Source organism: Triplophysa rosa, linkage group LG16 (genome assembly GCF_024868665.1).
Source record: "Triplophysa rosa linkage group LG16, Trosa_1v2, whole genome shotgun sequence".
NCBI lineage: Eukaryota > Metazoa > Chordata > Actinopteri > Cypriniformes > Nemacheilidae > Triplophysa > Triplophysa rosa.
Genome location: NC_079905.1, coordinates 13848679 through 13870561, shown reverse-complemented (window position 1 = coordinate 13870561; position 21883 = coordinate 13848679). Strand labels below are relative to the sequence as shown.

Below are 21883 nucleotides of genomic sequence, written 5' to 3'. Positions count from 1 at the left end.
CTCTAACGTTACCCGTTAGTTCGCACATTACTTGTCGGACTCGAGCAACGCAGCACTAAACTATTTGACCATAGCTGTGCGTCAAACAGACACCTTGTATACTTTCGGCAGGATGCGGAAATCGTGTTTTTCTTCTAAGAAAACCGCCGCAACATATTAAGTGGATTTCGTCAATTTTGTAAACGAAGAACTTTTATGTTTGGATGCATCAGGTGTGATCGGACTAACTGAGAGGATTAAACTTCAACAACACTAATATGAACGAATAATTTCATCGGGATACATCCTATTTACATGTACCTGAAAAACACCGTGCTTCTTTTGATTTAAAGTGCTTTCTTTTCTCTCAATTGAGGACCGGACACGATGCAGGTTTGCTAACACATGAACCGCGTCTACAGAGCATCGACGTCTACTTCCACATGTCTTCAGCTCTCTGCTCGTAACAGGTGGAGCTCGTTTAACTTCGTCTGTCCGCCGGTGAACTGGCATATATGGGCAACCAGGTTGACAAACTGTCACACCTAAATTACGCCGAAGTTCCCACCACCGACCCTCACGGATCCGAGGACGACGGCCCGAGGATCGGGGTCTCGTACATCTTCGCGAGCGACGACGACGAGCTGGACGATAATCATCAGCATCGTCATGTCGATGGATCGGAGAGGAATCAGGAAGAGAACCACTACGACAAGCGCAACGAGCTGGACTGCGCCGTTTACCATCGAGACGAATGCATTTACGAGAAAAACGTGAACGCCACGGATGCGGAGACGCTCAGCCCGGAGAATTTATTGAACAAATGTAAGCCCGGCGACGTGCTGGAGTTCGTGTCCGCCGGCCAGTTCCCGCACTGGGCTGTGTACGTCGGCGACTTTCAGGTGGTGCATCTGCATCGGGCGGAGATCAAGAACAGTTTTCTGACCGATGCCAGTCAGGGCAGGAGAGGTCGGATCGTGAACGAGCTGTATAAATTCAAGCCCCTCAGTTCTGATATGGTGGTCCAGAACGCCATGGAGCAGGTGGGCGCCAAGGACCGTGAGTTAAGTTGGAGAAATTCGGAATGTTTCGCCGCCTGGTGCAGATTCGGTAAACGGGAGTTCAAGATGGGAGGAGAGATACGGATAGGCAAACAGCCGTACAGGTTAAAGCTCTTCCTGCCCGATAAACAGTTTCACGTTTTGGAGTTTCAGAGTTTGGAGGATTTGATCATGGAAAAGAGGAGAAACGAGCAGATCGGTAAAGCAGCCGTTATTCAGGAACTCGCGCATCATTTGAACACTAGCGGAAGCAGCGGAAGTTAAGCGATGTTTGACGTGGAACAGGTGGAGGAGCAATATGGAGAATTTAGGCCAACACACCGTGCTATATGTTGATATCTGAGCCCTTATAGGAAAACGAACCGCGGTTTTATTGTAGACGGTTTTAGCGGCAACAACATCAATCCACGTTATGTGGACCAAACGTAACTTCCGGTAGACCTCTGCAAAGAATCAATAACTGTAAAGTAGTTTTAATTTAATTTTGATACAATTAATGCACAATAACGTTTATAATATAAATGAAATGGTTTTATTATAACCAGACACAGACCGGAAGTTAACTTCAGGCCAGGCGCTTATCAGATAGCACAGGTACATCTGTAAGATGTCTGCTAAAGATCTGGAGATCTGGAAAACATCTGCTGTGTAAAAACATCTGCTAAACATCTTCGAAAGAGCTGTTGTACATCCATTCTAAATCATACACATATTACAGACATCTTCTAGAGGTCTGACAGCAGACGTCTCAGAGATGTAGGGCAGATGAGCAAACAGCATCTGCCAGATGTCTTGAAGATGAAATGCAGACATCAAATAGATCTCTGCCATGTGCGTGTGCTATCAGGTGTGCGTATGATGAAACCGTCTATACTAAAAGTAACCATATTTTTATGTTTTACTGTAGTTTTACTGCAATGGTTAATGTGGTTACTGTGGTTTTTCTACAAGCAAAATCAAAAATCCATGGTGGTTACTGTACTTAAACTAAGGTTAATTTTGTAAGGGACATCATGTAATATGGTGAAAAATTCATTTCCTTCTGTTGGAAATCTTTCATGCGCAATTATTATATATACATATATTAAGTTGGATGATGTTGTTTCAAGATGTAAGCTTGTATTGCATAATCAAGACTCTATGAGTTTCACGAATAGCCATAATTCAAAATATGTGCACACAAATGACAGCAAATGGTTCAAGTAAATGGTAACTGTGAATCCATCAGTCTTTCTTTTCTCATTATTATTTCGCATCGCGATGCTATGAGAACATATCTGACCAAACACCTACGCTCCCACATCAAGATTAAATCAGATGTCCATGACCATTAGACCCTTTAAAATGTGTTTTATAAGGAAAATGGTCATTTCGAGGAAACTAGGAGTTCATTAGAAGCCCTTAATGTGGAAAGACCATGGATAAAAATATGAACTCATTGGAAAAATCTGATGGGTATCATTTGATGTGGCGTTTTAATATTCAGCTAATGCTTTAACCCTCATGAGCCTCTTCAATGCCCTGCAAACTCCCCGTGACTTTCATTTGCTGGCGAAGTTGGCTTATACTCTAATTGTCCTCCCACTTGAAGTTTAATACAGTTGTGTGTGTGTGTGTGTGTGTGTGTGTGTGTGTGTGTGTGTGTGTGTGTGTGTGTGTGTGTGTGTGTGTGTGTGTGTGTGTGTGTGTGTGTGTGTGTGTGTGTGTGTGTGTGTGTGTGTGTGTGTGTGTGTGTATTGGGTGAAGTGAGGCTTAGAAAAGATGCTAAAGGCAACAGGTTGTCAAGTAAACAATATTAAACTGGTTAATAATTTAGGGCAATGATTAAAATGGCTTAAGGCTTTCTCCTGAGCCATTATGTCATTTGCTTTGTCCAAACTGGACTTTGACCTCAAAGATTACTAATGAGAAAGCACCAGGTGGTCAACCTTAAAATGCACGGACAGCCTGCAAGGTTAAAACACAATCTCACTGTGACTTATGTTGCTAAACGGCAGTCTTGACTTTGTGATACGCCACAGATGATGTGTTTTGTTACCGGAGGCAAGGGTGTTTTATGATTTGAGCCCAATCGCAATGCCACAGGGCCTTTCTGAGTAAACACATAGATGCTGGGGAACAGGGAAGTAATTACAACTGCCATACTGTGAGTGAGTAATGGCCGCCCACAAAGACAACAAGACACTCTTTGTGAATCACTGGAAAGCCAACACTATTGCCTGCTCGAGACAACAGCCACCTAATGAGCAGTTAGTCAGTGATGTTCTCAACGCGATCTGACTCTGTGACACTCTCCTTTGTGTCCTGAGTACCAGTTTCTGCCCAATCCTGCCGCACAAATATATAGTTTCCCAAATACTGCGTTGTCTCATGCTTTCAAGTATCGCTTTCTTAAATAAAACATTTGGTGATGGAAACTGAGAAGAGTTTTTACGCATTCAAGAAACATAAATTATGTTAAAATCACTGGCTTGAACAAGTTTTTAGATTCCCTAAACACATTATATTCAAAACAAAAAGTTGTCATCAAATCCTGACCTGGATTTAGGTGAACCCGACAGAGAGCTCATTTTTCAACCAATAAATGGCTTGTTAAGTTTATCAAACATGCCTATTTAACAAAACCAAAGCTTTTTCCTCATTATCTCATCATAGACTCTTCACACCTCATTATGTAAATCCACTTTCATTAGCTGCATCATCATGCCACATTGTGAGAGGTGTTCAGTTGACTTCAGCAATATTATTTAATTAATATTATAAACGAATTCACAGTTTTCCTGCAAATTATACGAGATACCAGCATGTCCTTGATATCCTAAGGGCTTTACAAAATGGCGTTTTTCAGCTTTATTTCAATTCAATTTTACAGTTTGAGATCAACCCTATTTTTAACACCTGCATTTGTTTTTATTATAGTGGTGGGAAATTACTTAGAATTTTTGGTATGGACGATACGTTTTTAAAGGGACAGTTCACCCAACAATATAAATTCTGTCACTTTTACTCACCCTTGAGTTATTTCAAATCTGTCTTTGGTCTGATGAACACAGAGAAAGATATTTGGAAGAATGCTTGTAACCAAATAGTTCTTGGCCACCATTGACTACCATAGTAGGAAAAATCACAATGGTAGTCAAAAGTGCCCCAGAACTGTTGCTTTCCTACATTCTTTCAAATAAATTATTTTGTGTTCAACAGCACTCCAACTATAGTTTTCAATTGTGGCCAAGAACTGTTTGGTTACAAATGTTCTTTCAAACTGTTTTCTTTGTGTTCATCAGAACAAAGAAATTGTTATGGATTTGAAACAACTTGAGGGTGAGTAAATGATGACAGAATTTTATTTTTGGGTGAACTGTTCTTTTAAAATTATGATGCTGAGTTCCCACCAAACGCGAATGAAGCGTTAAGCGCAAGTGATTTACATGTTAAGTCAATGCAAAGACGCGATAGGGCATCCTGCGGCGCGATTCGCGCGAATGAGGCGGCGCGAATGACGCTATTCGTGCGAATTGAGCGTTTCGGGCGTTTGACGAGCGTAACTCGTGATTCGTGCGAGTTGAAAAATCTGAACTTTGTCGAAAATTCGCGCCGCGTTAACCAATCAGGAGCTTGCGCTAGTAGTGACATGTTTATGACGTAGCGAGCGGAGGCAGAAATCCGAAACAACAATGGAGGACAAAATCATCGTCGCTGTATGTGGATACCCGGAGCTGTACGATACATCTTCTTACTTTTATCGAAACAGGAATAAAAAAGGATCTTGCTTGGAAGAAAGTGAGTGAGGAGGTCGGACAATCTGGTAAGTTGTAAAAAACTATCATTTATTCGCGCAAGTCACGTTTGGTGGGAACGCTCTATAACACTAGCATCTTTTTTATTTCACTGCACGTTTAGGAGAAACTACAGAGGATTTGAGTTCATGTTAAGTAATAAACAGGAAGGAAGTACTTGCAGACAATTTGTTAACTCTCTTATACGTCTTCCTGTTGCAAAGAGGTAACATGAAACAGCTGCAGTGATGTTTAAGGTAATCGAAATCTACAGTAGTTAAAGTCTATTTCAGAGTGTGTCAAAACGTGAGTTCTGTTTTATGAGACAGTAAATTCTGTTAACCAAACTTTCTTTCCAATTGATAAAATTCTTGGAACTGAAAGGGAACATATTGCATCCGACTGGCCTGCTGCTTGGTAAAAGTATTTGAGTTTATCGAAAATAAAAGGTCTCTCATAAAGGACCTCTGAAAATTGTTCCCTTTTTGTACCTGTTACACCCCCAAACTGTAGCACACTGAAAATTCTCATTTAAATCATTAAATTCAATGCATAAAATATGTAGTTAAAATATTCAAATAAAGTTAATTCTTTGTATTCCAACCAGTGGATTCTTTTAAAGGTGCTGTGTTTAATATTTAGGAGTATCTATTTACGGAAATGCAATATACTTAGGTATACATTATACTGTATATATTTATATACGTATATGTGTATAAGACCTTGCATAATAAAGCGTTATGTTTTTATTATCTAAAGGGGGTCACACATCGGATGTGGAAGTGCCGAGGCGTGCAACATAGTGCCATTGTTTGTAAAAATGTGCATATTGTTTTCTATGAGTATACACACACCAGCACTGCTATTTGGCGCCTGGCAGCGGCGCTCTGCTACAGCTCTGTACGCTGTTCTGAGTCTTGCAGTGACACATCACACCGCTCGCATAATTTAACATTAAATTAGATGTTATTTGACTAAAATCATCTTTAATGTACAAACTGACTTCACCATAAGCTGTAAGATGCATTTATCTGTTTGGGTATAACGGAAAAAAGCGCATTAATACAGAAAAACTCATAAGTTACTTGATTCGGCTCAGCGCTATCACATCTGGTGTGTGACCCCCTTTAGAATGAGCTAATTCTATCTACATTCTCCGTGGGTCCTCTTATATGGAATTCGCCATGTTGTTTCTACAGTAGCCCTAAACGGACGAACTGCTACATAGCGCGTTTCGTAAATACCTTATCTCCTTCAGCAAAGAAGCGAAAATGTGACGACAGCTTAGTTCTGTGTCAGCCACCATGGTGCTTCGAAAAGGGATGGGGAGCAGGGAAGTGAGCCATTGGTTGCAATTCGCAACCTCACCACTAGATGTTGTTAAACTTCATACACTGGACCTTTAAGAATATCTAAAACTTGCGAATTGTTTTAGAAAAATTTGTAGTGGAATATTTGTTCATTCTTCAATCAATTGTGTTTTGATAGCTTACATAGGAAGAATATCACAGTACAGCAAATATAAAGTCAAACCAAAAGCACTTCAAATGGCTGTGATGCTATGGGCTGTGTCTGTTAGTATAGCACTTTACTTCAAGGCCAGAGAGTCCAATTTTAGCTTCAACAGACATTTTCTTCAAACGTTTCAAAACATTTTAGGTTTTATCACACTTGAAGCAAACTCTGGAATGATTTAATGTTGCCCTCTGTAGTTTCTTCCCTGCAGCCTTTCTCAAATAGTCAGAATCTGTGAAGTGCTGTTGAGTGTTGATGCATCACTGTTAGTGTTAGAAGCTCCTCTCAGGGACTTCTCTGAAATCAGTTTCTCAGTTTGGTTGATTGATACTGTGCAATGGTTGTGTCTTGTTTTTCTCTTTTACAACAATGGATTTACTTAAAAGCTTCAATAGTTTTTATTACTTTCTCATGCTTTTCCTCCTGTTTCATATTATAGTTCTATTGAAGGGGTTGAACAAAGAAGTAGTCCCGCCCCAGCGTTATGTCATGGTTGAGCCACAATGATGTTTCATTTTTTGTCTAATAAGCTGTATTTTACAATTTTTACCATAAAATAAGCTGTATTTTATCATAGTGATTTTACCATAAATAATAATAAACAGTTTTAGAGCACAAATTAAAAATTTAGAAACAATATTATACCATGTCAATATTGACATATAATATCTCTACAATCCTCATTGTAGAGATAAGGCAACATCTCCCTGATGAGAACATTTTAATCTTTGTTAATCGTTTAATCTGTTATAGATATTACAGATATGAGCAACGCTCAATACGGCCGCTCTAGTGAAGGATGTCCCACCTTCCAGTAAAAAGAGCCAATCGTCAATCGATAAAGACTCGAAGGCTCGAAAGGGTGGAGCTCTCGTGAGGCGCAACCTATCCACATTCACGCAGCTGAATCAACCTCGAAAAATTAGATTTTTGTGTATTTTGAGCTTTAAAAAGAAAAGTTATGATACAGGACTGCGGTCTTGCTATAGCTGAAATAGCAGCCGAAGGCGTTGCAAACATGGCCGCCGAGTGGCACGACTTCTGTAAATAAACATTATCTGCGTCTGGATGGAGATATACCACTCAAACCATTCGTACCAATTTTATAGACTACAAATTAGCAGCTGAATATGAACTTAAGTTAATTTTGTCTTCGTTTTATCCTGTATTTAATAACTTGTTCTAATGCAAGGAAGGCTAACGTCTTACGAAACGTCTTTGTCAGTCAAGTAAAATTAAGTTCCCTTTTAACCACCGTCATGTTCTTCTTTGAAGGTCCTAGAAAGAGGACAGCCTGTTTGACTGTTTATCTTATTTCTACAGAAGAAAAAAACACCATTTGATCAGCAACATAAAAGCTATCGTAGAAAAACACTGCTGCTGGACTTGTGAAATGTTGTTTTCTCATGTCTCTGAAAAACCACATCAATCTATATTTTATAACAGGAGATTGAATTCCATTCTTCCCTCTTGTCATAGAGTGCTAATATGTTTTCGAAAGCTTTTAAAGGTTTTACAGTTTGTCCTTCAGGATTGCCTTTTAAACCGAATGTAATGACACTGAATTTGAAGGATAAAGCCGGTGGTAATTAACAAGGGGCCTGAAGCGTAACACGCAGGGTGATATAAAAATTCTATCTATGTTTACCTATGCCCACAGCACCTGTCAATCATCCAGACTCCACAAATTAAATTTTCATTCTGGATAAGTACTACAACAATGAACTCACTCGAGTATATTTTGATCACTCTTACCTTGGGTTCCTGCTGGTTCAATCAAAGCAATGGAAATTCCAGTCGTCAAGAGGTCTCATTGTAATGCCGGACTGCATCATAACTCCGGGTACACAACAGAAAGCCTCTGCATGGGGTTCTGATAGACCCGTGGCCATGTTCTTATTTGATTAATGTAGATTTTTCGTGGAGCAAAGTATCACATGTCTGGAAAATCGCATACTATGTCTTTGTAGTGATGAGAGACTAATCTGCGATTAGCATATCAAACATATCAAACGCCTTTGTCAGCATTGTAAGCCGATGTGTTAAATATTTAATGATGTGGATAACAGTTTAGGAATGAGATAGTGTCAGAGAAAATGTCATTATCATATTCAGATATTTGGACAATGAGTTTTGTTTAGCGTGACATTGTATAATAATTTTGCATGCATTGATAAAAGGCACGAATTAAAACGTCTATAGACTGCTAAATTCAATTTAATGGTTGATTTTTTGGATTTGTGAAAGGCTTTATACATATAAGGAACAATTAAAGCTTCTAAGAATTTAGAAAGGACTGGTTATGCATTCAGTAATGCATCTCACATAAAGAGTCTTGAGTTCTGCATCATACAGATAAGTGCTGTGTAGGATTGCCCTTATAGCCATTAGCGCACTGACTCATAAAGGCTCCTCCGACCCAAACCTCAGCATCCATAATTCTACACCTTAACTACTAAGAGGACTCAATGGTGGGTGATTTAAAAGTTTTATGTCAGATAAGTAATTGACTTGAGGAAAGTAATTGGTAAGGAACGGCTATGGACAGCCTGCCGCATAGAGACCGTGAACGCCAGTGCATTTACACGAGAACGAGTGGAGGCCGCTAAGTGGATTCGAAAAGTGTCATAAAATGTATGAGATGCTCCTGCAACAAAGCAAAAGTAGAGGGTGGTGTTTGCAGAAGTGTTCGGTTATGTTGACATATGACCAAACGCACTATTCTCAGACATTAACAACAAAAGAAATGAAAATAACAGAAGAGATTTAAGTAGATTTCATTATTAATGAATTATATATCACATTATTTTATAATTATTTAAAAATGTAATATTTTTTAGTTTATAAGATGTTAATTATTAAGCTGTTTTTAAAGAAAGAAAATAATTAAATTAAATTAATATTAGTTAAATTAAATTAATTAAATATATATATAATTAATTTAATATTTCTTATATTTGACTAATCCAAATAATTTTTTAAAGTTATATTAAAAAATAAAGAAAGTCAATAATAACGTTTTCATTATTATTATTTTGATAATAATTTAGAAGTGGTTAAGTTGTTTTTGTATGCTTACCCTCTCATTACTGACATTGCTCCGTCTTAACAACCATAACACGATTTGACATGACAATACCCTTAAGTAGTTGCAGGAAAATGAGGCCAATTAAAGCAGCAGTGTGTTTAAAATGAGATTAAAGGGTTGCCAAGATACAAAACACCGTCTGAAAGCAAACATCTGAGTGTGTGCTTAAGTGAGGGCTTTAATTTGGAAATGGAGAAATTCCAATACTCACATACTGTACTCCAGGCACTGATCAAGCTGCTCTCACAGATGTATGAATTTATTGGCTAATCTGCTTTGCATTTCATTACATGCTTACAATAAATTGGAGCATATTCTCCCTCTACAGCTTGTTTCTTAGTCACCCGTTAAACACTTGACACACAATTAGTGGAGGAGCAACATAAATAATGTTGCCGGCTTGTTTGAACACTGTTAAAGATGTTAAATAAACTTGAATCAAGAATAAATTGTTGGGTGAGTTCATATTGTATATAATTAATATATTGTTTAAGTGTTACCTAAGGAGATCATGTACTATGTGACAGTACAGTCTGAAACTGTTCAGCTATGCAAAATTACAGGATTATTTATGATTTATAGATTTCACATCTGAAAGAGTGGAAAACGCATGTTTTCTGTGCGTATGATTGTTCTGTGAATCACACGTCCAAATTTAGGACGGAATCTACGTATTCATTCATAATGGCATAGACAGTGTAACATTTCAGGGCGACATACTACATATTACACATGACATGATATTACGTTTACGCATTTGGTAGACGCTTGTACCCAAAGCAACTTGGGTGCATTCTATCTAAACTTGTCTTTTATCATGTATGTTTGTTTCCTGGGTTCCAACCCACCCCCTTTGCTTTCCTACTGCAATGCTCCACCAACTGAGCTACTGAGCTGCAGAAACACATATTTCAAGGGGGGTAATATTGGGGCAGGATCCGTTTTGCCCAAATGCCAGGATTCTACCCCCTTCAAACTTATGCATGGATGCACACATATTAAAAGAAGTAGTTTGATGCATGCACACAAGTAACACTGTATGTATCATGGAGAATTTCTTCATAATTTCATAGACACACAAAAATGTAAAGCCCACACGCACTACATGTTACACAAGCCAGGATAATATTTTGGGTGGTGGGGTTAATTTTGGGGCAGGATCTGTTTTGCCCAACTGCCAGGATTCTACCACCTTCAAAGTTATGCATTAATGCACATATAGTCAGAAACAACTAGTTTGATGTATGCACTCAAACAACACTGTATATCTCATAGAGCATTTCTTCATATTTACATACAGTAAACATGGAAATGTTTCAAGGCCACACACAATACATGTTAAACATGACAGGATAAGACATTTATGCATTTGGCAGATGATTGTACCCAAAGCGACTTGCAGCGCATTCTGTCTATACATGCCTTTTATCAGTATGTGTCACGAAGAGGGGTGAGACACAATGACAAGGAACAGAGGACCCAGGCACAGACAGCGGGTAAGGAGTTAACATGACGTTTAATATCACAAAGACAGAACAAGAAACCAAAAAACCCACGAGGGGGCAAAACGACAAAACAGATGGGGCACACGAGAACTCACTACACAGACTAGACTACACTATATTTAACAAAAGATATGACTACAATAAACTGGACTAGACTTACATACAATTGCAGACACAGCGGGTGACAAGGACACAAGGCAAGGCACACCACATAAACGACAATGATCCAACACAAGACAGAGAACACAGGGGCATTAAATAAGGGGACAAATCAAGAGGGAACAGGTGTGGGGCATTAAATCATTACAAGCAATAATGAGGCAACGAAAGGGCGGGAACAGAGACAGGACCGGAGAGAGAGAGTATGGAAGGCCAACAGGGCCAAAACTCTCCCTCCACATGAAACATGGGGTTCTGCCATGATCCTGCCACTAGTCCAACAGAAACATGACAAAAAGCGGCAGAATCATGACAGTATGTGTGTTTCCTGAGATTGAACCCACAACCTTTGTGTTGCTAGTGCAATGTGCAATGCTCTACCAACTGAACTATAGGAATGCATATTTCAAGGGGGTAATTTTGCGGCAGGATCTGTTTTGCCCAACTGCCACGATTCTACCCCTTCATATGTATGCACTGATGCACATATATTCAAAAACAACTAGTTTGTTGCAGGCACACAAGCAACACTGTGTATCTAATAAAGCAGTTAGTCATAATGGCATAGACAATCTAATATTTCAAGGGCACATACTTTTTCAAGGGGGTAATTTTGGGACATGATCTGTTTTGCCCACCCGCCAGGATTCTACCCCGTTCAGTTTGATCCATGCACACAAGCAGCACTGTATAGCTCATATAAAATGTCTTCATATTCACATAGACATGCTAAAAAGCATCCTTCACAACTTTCAAAAAACAGCTCAAAACATACCTGTTCCGCATTTATTTGACTAACCAATAACTGTCTATATCTTGGGTCTAAAAAAATAAAACAATCATTTTCTCTCCCTTGCTTACTCCAGCTTTAATCCTCCTAGTAGCATGGCCTTGTAAACTAACAATACTGTTTAGCGTGTTGACAAAATGTTTCTATACTCTCCAACGTGTAAGCCACTTTGGATAAAAGAGGGGGGAATTCAAGGGGGGAATATTGGGGCAGGATTATGGGATTCTTTTTGTGCCAATAAAAATGAAGGCAAACTTTTAAGAAACAAATAAAAACTAATAAATAAAACTAATAAACAAAAAACAAAATTTTAACATGACTTTCAAATAAACTGCAAATTTTCTTAACAGTTTTCTAATTTTCCTCTTTGCAAATAATGCTTCATGAATTCGCAGATAGAGTTTTCGTTTATGGTTCTCAACCGTACGCCTTTTTGGGCAAACAAGCCAACAGCATGTTTACAGTACAGCATAGCCATAAATACACTTACATGCAACTTAATATTTGCTTTTGGAGTACACCATCAAGACAGCTTTGGAGGGAATACAAAGGACAGAATTTTCATTTTTGGGTGAATTCTTCCTTTAAATATCCAAATATTTTTTGGGTCCTGTGTATTTGCCGGGGCAAAAAGAGTAACTGGTAACTGGTGCTCTCTACCAGGCTGTGATAAGTCAGGTGTAATGTGCAACCCACTGTCACTGTTAATCCTATCTGACTGTCTGTTTTAAGAGCTAACATGTTAGCAAGTACACAGACCTCAGTAGGTAGTAGTGCATATCACTTGCAGGGCAGGCCCATTTTTACTTGGCAGAATAACTTAACTCAACTCCCTGAACCATTGTGACGAATGCCAGAAGTTGAATCATACATCCCTCAATTACACTAAACGTGAAGTCTCCTCTGCTTGTCGAATTCTGGCCGGTCACACTCATTGCTCCTACTGCAGGTGAGGCTTGAATGATCCGATCACAGATACTGTTCACATTCCCACGGGCAACCTGAATGATTTATTCAAAGAACTTTACCGGCACCCAGCAGCGATTGCCTCGGCTGCATTTTTATAGTATCACTATTTGGAACACTGAATGTTTCAAGCTCAGGGTCAGAACTACCTGGGCAAAACATTAATTTCAGACCAAGCCTCCCTCATGTGCATGATCTTATGAAGAGGCACTCAAGTCGGAGAAAATATAAAGCTTTCATATCCAATATCAATTAGAAGAACACTCATCTCATCCAGGTGAAAAACTGAAGGCATTAGTGTGTTGAAAGCAACCCAAAATGAAAATGGTATTATCATTTATTAATCCTCATGTCATTTCGAACCTGTCTGACTTTCTTTATACTGCAGAACACAAAAGAAGATATTTTAAAGAACCAAACAACACTGGCCCCCATTGACTTACATTATACAGACACAAAACAACACTGTTCTGTTTGTTTGAGAATCCAGACACAGCAACATTACATTAGTATAAGTTTACATCAGGACTATCAATTTATATAATCAATGAAATGCAATGAAGTGATTATTTTTGCAGTTTGCAGTACTTTACTCTTTAGGCTAAACTTATGTTTCTATTCATTCATGTAGCAAACTTTATCCAAGTTCTTTAGATCCTATAGCTCATTCTTCAAATAATAATCTTATGGATGTTAATAGTTTTGGCTGATACTACAATGCCAAAACCTGACACTGAAATCTATTTCAAATGATGGCCTGAAGCACTTCTCTATGCAATGTCAACTTGGAGACAGAGATGAGAGCGATCCACTCAAAGCTCTGCAGCAGCTGTTTGAAGCTTTCAGCGGATGAAGGACCTTCAGTCAACAGGTGAGGGGAAGTGTGGGATGCACAGCTTTGGACACTGTTGGACATCAGTGGATACCTTCTCTGCACTGTGGTCCACTTGAAAGGATTTTTGACACAAAATATAGATGAGCAAGACATGGTACTGTTTATAAACAGTTCACAAATATATAGTTTTATTCATACAAATAAATAAATGACAAATAATCATAAGAGTATTCATAAGATTTATTAAAGGTATAGTAGATTTATATATATCATGTCTCTCTGTTTGTGTTTAAAGATTGGTTCATGTTGTCATTATGATGAGTTGTTCCATTCCATTTTTTCTTCTGTGGACAAGGATAATTTTTGAGGAATAAATCTATCTATCTGTCTATCTATCTATCTATCTATCTATCTATCTATCTATCTATCTATCTATCTATCTATCTATCTATCTATCTATCTATCTATCTATCTATCTATCTATCTATCTATCTGTTCATGTAAATTCACTGCATCAGAGATGTGATGGTTTATAGTTTCACTAATGGGTGGAGTGAAGTGCAACCACCCTTCAGTTACCCAAAAACCACAAGAGTGGGCAGGTTACATGTGCAAATACTTCCTAAAGACCTTATCTGCACCAACAGCTTGTGCACTTTGCAAGGAACACACACACAGAGGATTTTGCAATCTCCTTCTGTTCATAATAATAGAAGAAAACTATTTTTTCATCAGCAACGAATCACTCATAACCTCTTTGTAAATTGCTTTGGTACCAATGTGTTTACCAAATTAATATACGTATATACTGCAAACACAGATATACACCAGTATTTTTATTAGAGAGCTTTGTTCCTCATCATTTTTTATTTTTAGTGACTCTAAACAAAAATCTATTTGCCATTACATTTAATTTTTGTAGTCTCCAGCCTAATATTTCTGTGTGAGCCATATTTCCCTTATGTTTAGCCACAGTTTATTTATATTTGTCTTAACACATCATGGCCCTGCAGTCGTATGGGGAGAACCACAGCCAAGGCTGCCAGTAAGATGGCTGATCTGTGGGATTTGAAATAAACACAATGGGCATTATGTGCTGGAATCTAATCTTGTTGTTTAAAAAAGAATTCCCTCCTCTGTGGCTATACAGAGGACTACTTTTTGTGCAAAAAGACAAAAAAGCCCTACCTCACCAAACCTGCCTGCACTTGGGTATAATGGTCAATTTTGTGAGAGGCAGCTGAGCCTCTCACAATGGGGTGTAATTCTGATTTGAATTCCTCTCTCTGGCTATTTTGGGTGAGTTGTCAAAAATGCTGATTGGGTTTTTGCTGATGGAGCCTGGATGCAAGATAAGCTACTTACGGCTTTTGCTCCACTGTGTCACGTTTACTGGATCTAACACAAGTTTATCATGTACTTGATAAGATTGTAGACCGTTTGAATGAAACAGCAACACTTGTTGAAGGTTATTACTTCCTGAAAACTAAAAACGTTGGGTGTTGTATTTTATTGCACACTGTTGTCTTGTGCTCAGAAAATGTACCCAAGCTGTCACTGGGGTGGTTCCCTTTCAACACATTTGCACCTAAAGATTGCATATTAGTACCTCAGAGGTACATATTGGGGCCTTTTTAAAGAGTACCGTCCAAGCGACAGCTTGGGTACATTTTGCGTGCATGTCTTCTGACAGTGTTTAAAGCACTTACTGTCATTATTACTAAAATGTAGTAAACTCTGAGCTCTCATTGAGAAAAATAAACTGTCAAACACTGCACATTTCACTCACTGTGTAGACATGTTTAGTTCTGTTCAGTGTTACCATCTAAATTATGTACATTGACATGACCAACAGATTTCCAGTCTGTAGCAGGAGATCTCTATTAACAGAACTGTATTAACAGATATGACTGTTTATAAATGAGCACGCTGGAATGAACATGACATTCAGAAATAGCTGCAATAAAATGATGAGTGTGTGTGACTCAAACATCATTTGTCTGAGCAGCATTGAAATGATGGCTCATTTGAAAGTTTCAGTTCCAACGAATGGAATAATGACATAATGCTGCCAGCATGAGCGCTCATAAACGTGATCTCATGAGGGGAAACACACTGCAGATCGTGTTCAACATTGTACGATTATTAAAAGATTAGCTCTCTCTCTCACATTTGTTGCAACACATGTTTTGTCCAATACAGGGGACAAAAGGCCTTTTGAAAAAGCAGAAAATCTGGTTCAAACCTGAATTAGTCATAATCTGTATCACACAGAAATGCACAAAGTTACAGGAAAATGGCTACACTGTAAAGAGAATAGCTGCCTGGAATTTTACAATACAATGCTTAAATTTTAACTCAATGAAAAAAAGCAATATCAACTTATTTTTTAGTTAAACCTGTTCTCTTAACGCTACGGCACACACGTTTACCAAAGATCTAAATATATATCAGTAAAATATGAGACGTCAAACATAAAATCAGTTTTATTAATACACAGGGACAGTAGGTGGCGGTATGTCCTCTTGACACAAGCCAGCCTGCCTGCCATAAAAGAAGAATGCGTTCAGTTGCGTCTGTTCAAGGTAAACACATTCATTAAATCACAGCTTTAAATGACATTATCATCCACTATTATCGTATACTTTATACATTATGAGAATATACTGATAAACACGGTAGCAAGATGCTTGCGGTTTGGTTATTTATTCTGTATTATAGACACAAATGTCATATTGAATTAGCAATGAATTTTGGTTATTAATATGTTTGTTTGTAATTGTTTCTGACAAACAATTGTCAAATGAGAGAAATGTTTATGAAAATAGACCAAATAGCATTACAAGCACCTTATATCTACAGAAAAAAACGATTATTAGTGTGTGTTCCGTTTGGCTGCCTGTGCGTGCAACCAGATGACGTCATCGAAAAAGAAAATGGCGACGTCCTTAGGTTAAAATGAGCATTATATTTAGGATTTTTTAAGGAAATGAAAATATTTGATGCGTTTCTAACGACAAATGCTAGTAGTGTACGGCTATTACGACGTATTAAGCCATACATCTCTCTAAGCCCGTGGTTCCTTTAAAAAAACTTTGTCAAGAAATAGAGTGGTGTGTCTTTGATAATGATGTTGGGTCAAGATATCATGTTACTATTAAGTTTAAAACATAAAGCATCTCCATTTTGTGTGGGTGAATGGTGTTTGCAAATTGTTTTTGGAGACCTGGGACCCGTTTCAATAAGGAGGTTCACCCAACACCGAGTTAAAATGTGAACTCTGAGTTGTTTAACACCGAGGTGCCAAAAGTTTGAGTTTTTGGTTTCAGAACAGCTGATTTGAGTTAGTTCTATCAACTCTGGGTAGATTTACCTTTAGTTAAGCGCTTGCACCACAACTATGACAAGCCATGATCAATGGAGCTCCGATATTACGATTCACCATACCAATGGCACCAAAAAAAGCAATATGGCGACAAAAAGCGCTTGAGAGCGACAAACACTTTCCGCTCTGCATACAGTGGATTTACTAAAGTGCTTTAATGTGTAAATGACTTAAGTTTAAATTGATAAAAAGATCAATGTACCAACAAACAAACAAATGAATCAGTAAATGAATGAAACAACAGAAATAAAACAGAAATAATAAAAAGATTCTCATGATCTCACTCCCCATCAGTGCTCTAGTGAGACGTCATGGTGTATAGGACACTAGTTAGTAGGGCTGGGAATCGATTCCTCAATTCCATTAAAGGAATCAACTCCTCTTTTGAGAGCCTTCATAAGCACAAGCCCCGCCCCTTAGCTGATGTCAGTGGTCAACTAAATTACATTAGTTTCTTGTCTAAAACAGTACAGACTTCAGAAAAAACTGATGGATGAAGTCCAGAGCTGTGGAATGACATAAAATATTCTGCATGCGTAAAAGCAAAAGCTTTTTTTGCACACACAATGCAGATATAATTACATGTATTTATACAACACATTTAACAAATCATATATAAGTACGTTTGCTTTTCAGACGGACTGTAAATGGACCATCTTCTCTCTACCGATGAGCTCAGTATGTGCGTGAAGAGAATTACATGTATATAAAGCACAGTCTCACAACATACCTGTACTTGACGTCTGTTTAAAGCTGTTAAAGCTGAACAAAACTTTTTCAACACCTGTCTGCACTACTTGCATTTAACAGTAATATTAATATGCACAGTATTCTTACATATTTTTAATACAATTTACTGATTATCGATCTGTCTATCTATATTCCTCAAGTATTTTTGTGTACACTGCTGAATAACTTGAAAAATTTGACTTGTGCTTTATTTTTGAAAACAGCTAGTAAATTAGGTTATTAATGACATTATTAATGATACAATGGAATTGCAGGACAAGATCGACATATTTGGTTAAGGTTTTTGTTATAGAAACAATAAACAATTAATAAATGTAAAAAGTAACAGCTTAGAAAATTGTAACGCATAATAATAAATAAAAATCTGCAGTAAAACAGGGAATTGAGCAGGAATCGAAAACAGCAGCTAGGAATCAATTCTTGGAATCTATTCTTTTGATTCCCAAACCAGGAATTGGAATCGACTCCAAAAAATTCAGAATCGAACAGCCCTAGTTAGTGTGTCAGACTCTCGTGTCAAAGCCAGACTGATCATCGGTTCGATTTGGGTAGGAATGGCTGCACGTCTTTATTCTCACGGGGTCACGTGTTTATTACCTTTATCACTTAATTTCTGCATTTGTCTGTATTTATTAATTTCTTTATTCTTAATTCACTGTAAAGAAAAATGGTACAGATTAAATAAAAATGCACAGGGAAATGACAAAATTTCACTCGGGTCCTAAATTGCTCTCCTGAAATCAAAGAACATCCATATGAATTAATGCAGCCTCTTAAAATACAGGATCCTCTATAAAAGCACATATGACATTTTAGTCACTGAGATGGTCTCTGTGTGATCAAAATGTGTGCCATGAATGACTGTATTAATGAATGAATGAGGTACACCACTTGCGCTTTAAAAAGGGGGAGGAGATAGAAAAAAACTCTGGGTTTACCAAAGAAAACCTGCTCCCGACCAGGTTAGGTTCACAGAGTAAGTTACTATGGTTACTGACTCTGAGTATAAGTTACTTACTTTCTTTTAGAAACGGGCTTGAGTTGCCCCGCTTTCTCGGGTTTGACATATATCACATTCTGAAACGGAAAACCCAGAGTTTCCCTCATTTCAGGATTAATATACTCAGAGTTTTCACTAAACCTCCTTTCTGAAACGGGCCCCTGATGTGCATGCTGAAAAAGACTTGGAAACAGATGCTTAAACTTAGCAAACAAGCCATCTATTCAACAGGCCTGAAAACAACTCGACCAGCTTATGCTGAAATACTGTCCTCTGGTGGATCATTCTGTTATAGCTATGTAAAATGAACAGCATTAATATGTTTGCATAAAGATGTCAGATTATGTTTTAGTTTAAATCTAATATGTTTTGTGTGAGGGTTCGGTTGAAGGGAAGCATGTACAGTAGTATATAAAACGATGTGTCTATGAATGATCTTCATTAATACCTATTGATGATACAAAGGTCTGTGTTTTGGGACCAATGTAAACCAGTTATCTACAGTTAAATTAAATGCTTTGTTCAGTTTTTACAATTTTGTATGTTTTCTATCAAAAACACAATAATTATTGGAAATTGAAAAGGTAAGACTTGCAGTACCTAACATAACCACATGGTTGTGACACAACATTGGCGATCAAATATGAATGGGTTCTCTCAGTGCATTTGTAGTATAACAGTTGTGAATGGTGTAATACGGTGAATTGCTTTGGTACATTTTAAAAGTAAAATGTTTAGCAGCACTTACAGTATTAGTTTTCGATCGTTTTGTATGATCACCAGGGTGAATAATTCAATTTATGTGTAGAAAGAGCAGTGAGACCAAATGTGGTATTATTTGTGTCAACTGGAAAAAAAAAACTCATAGGTAGTTATAAAAGCACTGACAGTTCCAGTCTTGCCATATACAGTAGGAATGATGCCATGACCACCATCTAAACGAAATTAATAGTTGGGTCAATGGGGTGTATATGCATATGGACCGGTGACGTACTTCCTCTAAAATCTCAGCCAGGCTGTTACATCCGGCGCCATAGGGAATGTCGTTTCGCTTCAGGATGCATGCACATAGGATTGCAATCAACAACGTTCGTCATGCGTACGTCGACAACCAAAAAGGAGAAGCACTTCAGGCTATAGGTTTCAAGGTACATCAACAAATATGAAAAAAAGCAAAGTGAACTTTTGCACTTACGGAGGCCAGATCACAGAGGCACTTAAAGGGATACTTCACCCCAAAAATGAAAATTCTGTCATCATTTACTCACCCTCAGATTGTTCCAAACCTGTATTAATCTATTTGGTTTGCTGAACACAGGAAGAAATTTGGAAAATTGGCTCCCATAGTAGGGAAAATAAATACTATGGGAGTCAATGGGGGGGGGGCGAGATCTAACATTCTTCTAAATACCTTCCTGTGTGTTCAGCAAAACAAAGAAATGTATACAGGTTTGGAACAATCTGAGGGTGAGTAAATGATGACAGAATTTAGATTTTTTGGCGAAGTATCCCTTTAACAATGCTCACCCGTAGTGCTGTCGACTTACAAAACACATTTGTTATCACAAAAATCCGAAACGGTCCTCACTGCAGAACACGACATCCAGGGTGCACTGCGTGGTTGGATCCAGATCCGACTCCGATTTTGAGAGTTAAGTTGCAACCTGTTGTCGCCAACGTTTGCTCTAATCAATGTAATCATAATTTAGTGTACGCCTGTAAGTAATGATCACAGTTAAATATGTAAAACCAAACCCTTACCCTAAATCTAATAAAATGTGTTATCAAAAACACGTTTATAAATAAAGTATGTCTTTAGCAAGTTTGTTATTCTGTCAAATGAACAACTTTAGTTAAGACTTAATGCGGAAACGGTAGAGCAACAACACGAGTATGACGTGTGTTGTGGCAACCGCTGCAAAAATCTGTCGACCAATCAAGATGCAGTGGGAGGAGACTGGATCTCGGTCCAACCTTTCCCCCTAGATCTCGCGTTCTGCAGTGAGGAGCTACTGAAAACCCCCTTAGTACTATGATAGCGGAAGTGAAGTGACCTAGCTGGCTGATATTTTACCGTCATCGTCCCGTGTGCATATACCCTGTCGGTACACGATCCCCCATTGTGACGCACATTGCTCACAGAGCCACCCCCTTTTATCAGTCAACATGTCTAAAGCCTGACTGCATATCACAACTGTGCTGCCAACCGGCCCCTAAACATGACAACGTCCCATCACATTACCGTTTAATTCGGAGACAGCTTCAAGCACCGTACACATTAAATAGTGACTCAGTGTCACTCAGAGAGACAAGAGTCAAGATGGCACATAACACAAGTTATAGCCTACCGCAGGCACATTGGTTCCGAAATGTTTCAATAGCATCCGTGGCGTGCGACGCGCCCTGGGCCGCCGCCCAGCAACGGTGACGCTCCAGCTACTCTGTTGATAACAAATCAACCACTTACGCAAGCCTCCATGACGTCATGGCAGAGGGCACGTTATGCTTTCTCTTTTGACTTGGCTTAAGAGCAAGAGAGGAGCAAGTATTGCTGCTAATCAGGGCCTAGAAATAATTATAAAACGGGGTGGTTAGGTGGCATGTAGGGCTGTATTCAAAATATCGATATGGCGATACATCGTCATGAGCTCCTGACGATGCGCGCATCGATACATCTGCCTCCGTATCAGCACTTTTGAAATTAGCCAATTATTAGGCAAAAATATTGCGTAACAATTAGTAGTGGTATAAGGATCTGATCGGAGTTTATCCGTGATCCGTACAGACCGCCCCTCATGATTCTATATTCATGTGACCCGCATGTGATCATGAAGAGCGCGCTCTCTCACCTTCTCTCTGCATCCGCGAGCGCAGTAAACATGAAAGCGCATTCACGTAACATTCACTTAAATGGTTGCGTTTAAGGCGAAGTGTAAAGTGAGTGTCGTGTAGGCGCTAATTCAACACACACATGACGCAGCACTGCTTCTGTCTTATCCACTATAAAACTATTGCACGCGTTTAAAATCAGTAAAACTCCCGCCGCTGGTGGGATGCAGTGAAGCGCCGCTCGC

The 21883-nt window shown here is 38.5% G+C and overlaps 1 protein-coding gene across 1 annotated transcript; it reads left to right on the top strand.

Moving 5' to 3' along the window:
* Positions 1-4: 4 nt before the first annotated feature.
* On the top strand, positions 5-2281 carry lratd2a (LRAT domain containing 2a). The gene has a single exon (XM_057354940.1). It carries the CDS (start codon positions 495-497, stop codon positions 1302-1304), a length of 810 nt encoding a protein of 269 aa, XP_057210923.1. The 5' UTR covers positions 5-494; the 3' UTR covers positions 1305-2281.
* The last annotated feature ends 19602 nt before the right edge of the window (positions 2282-21883 follow it).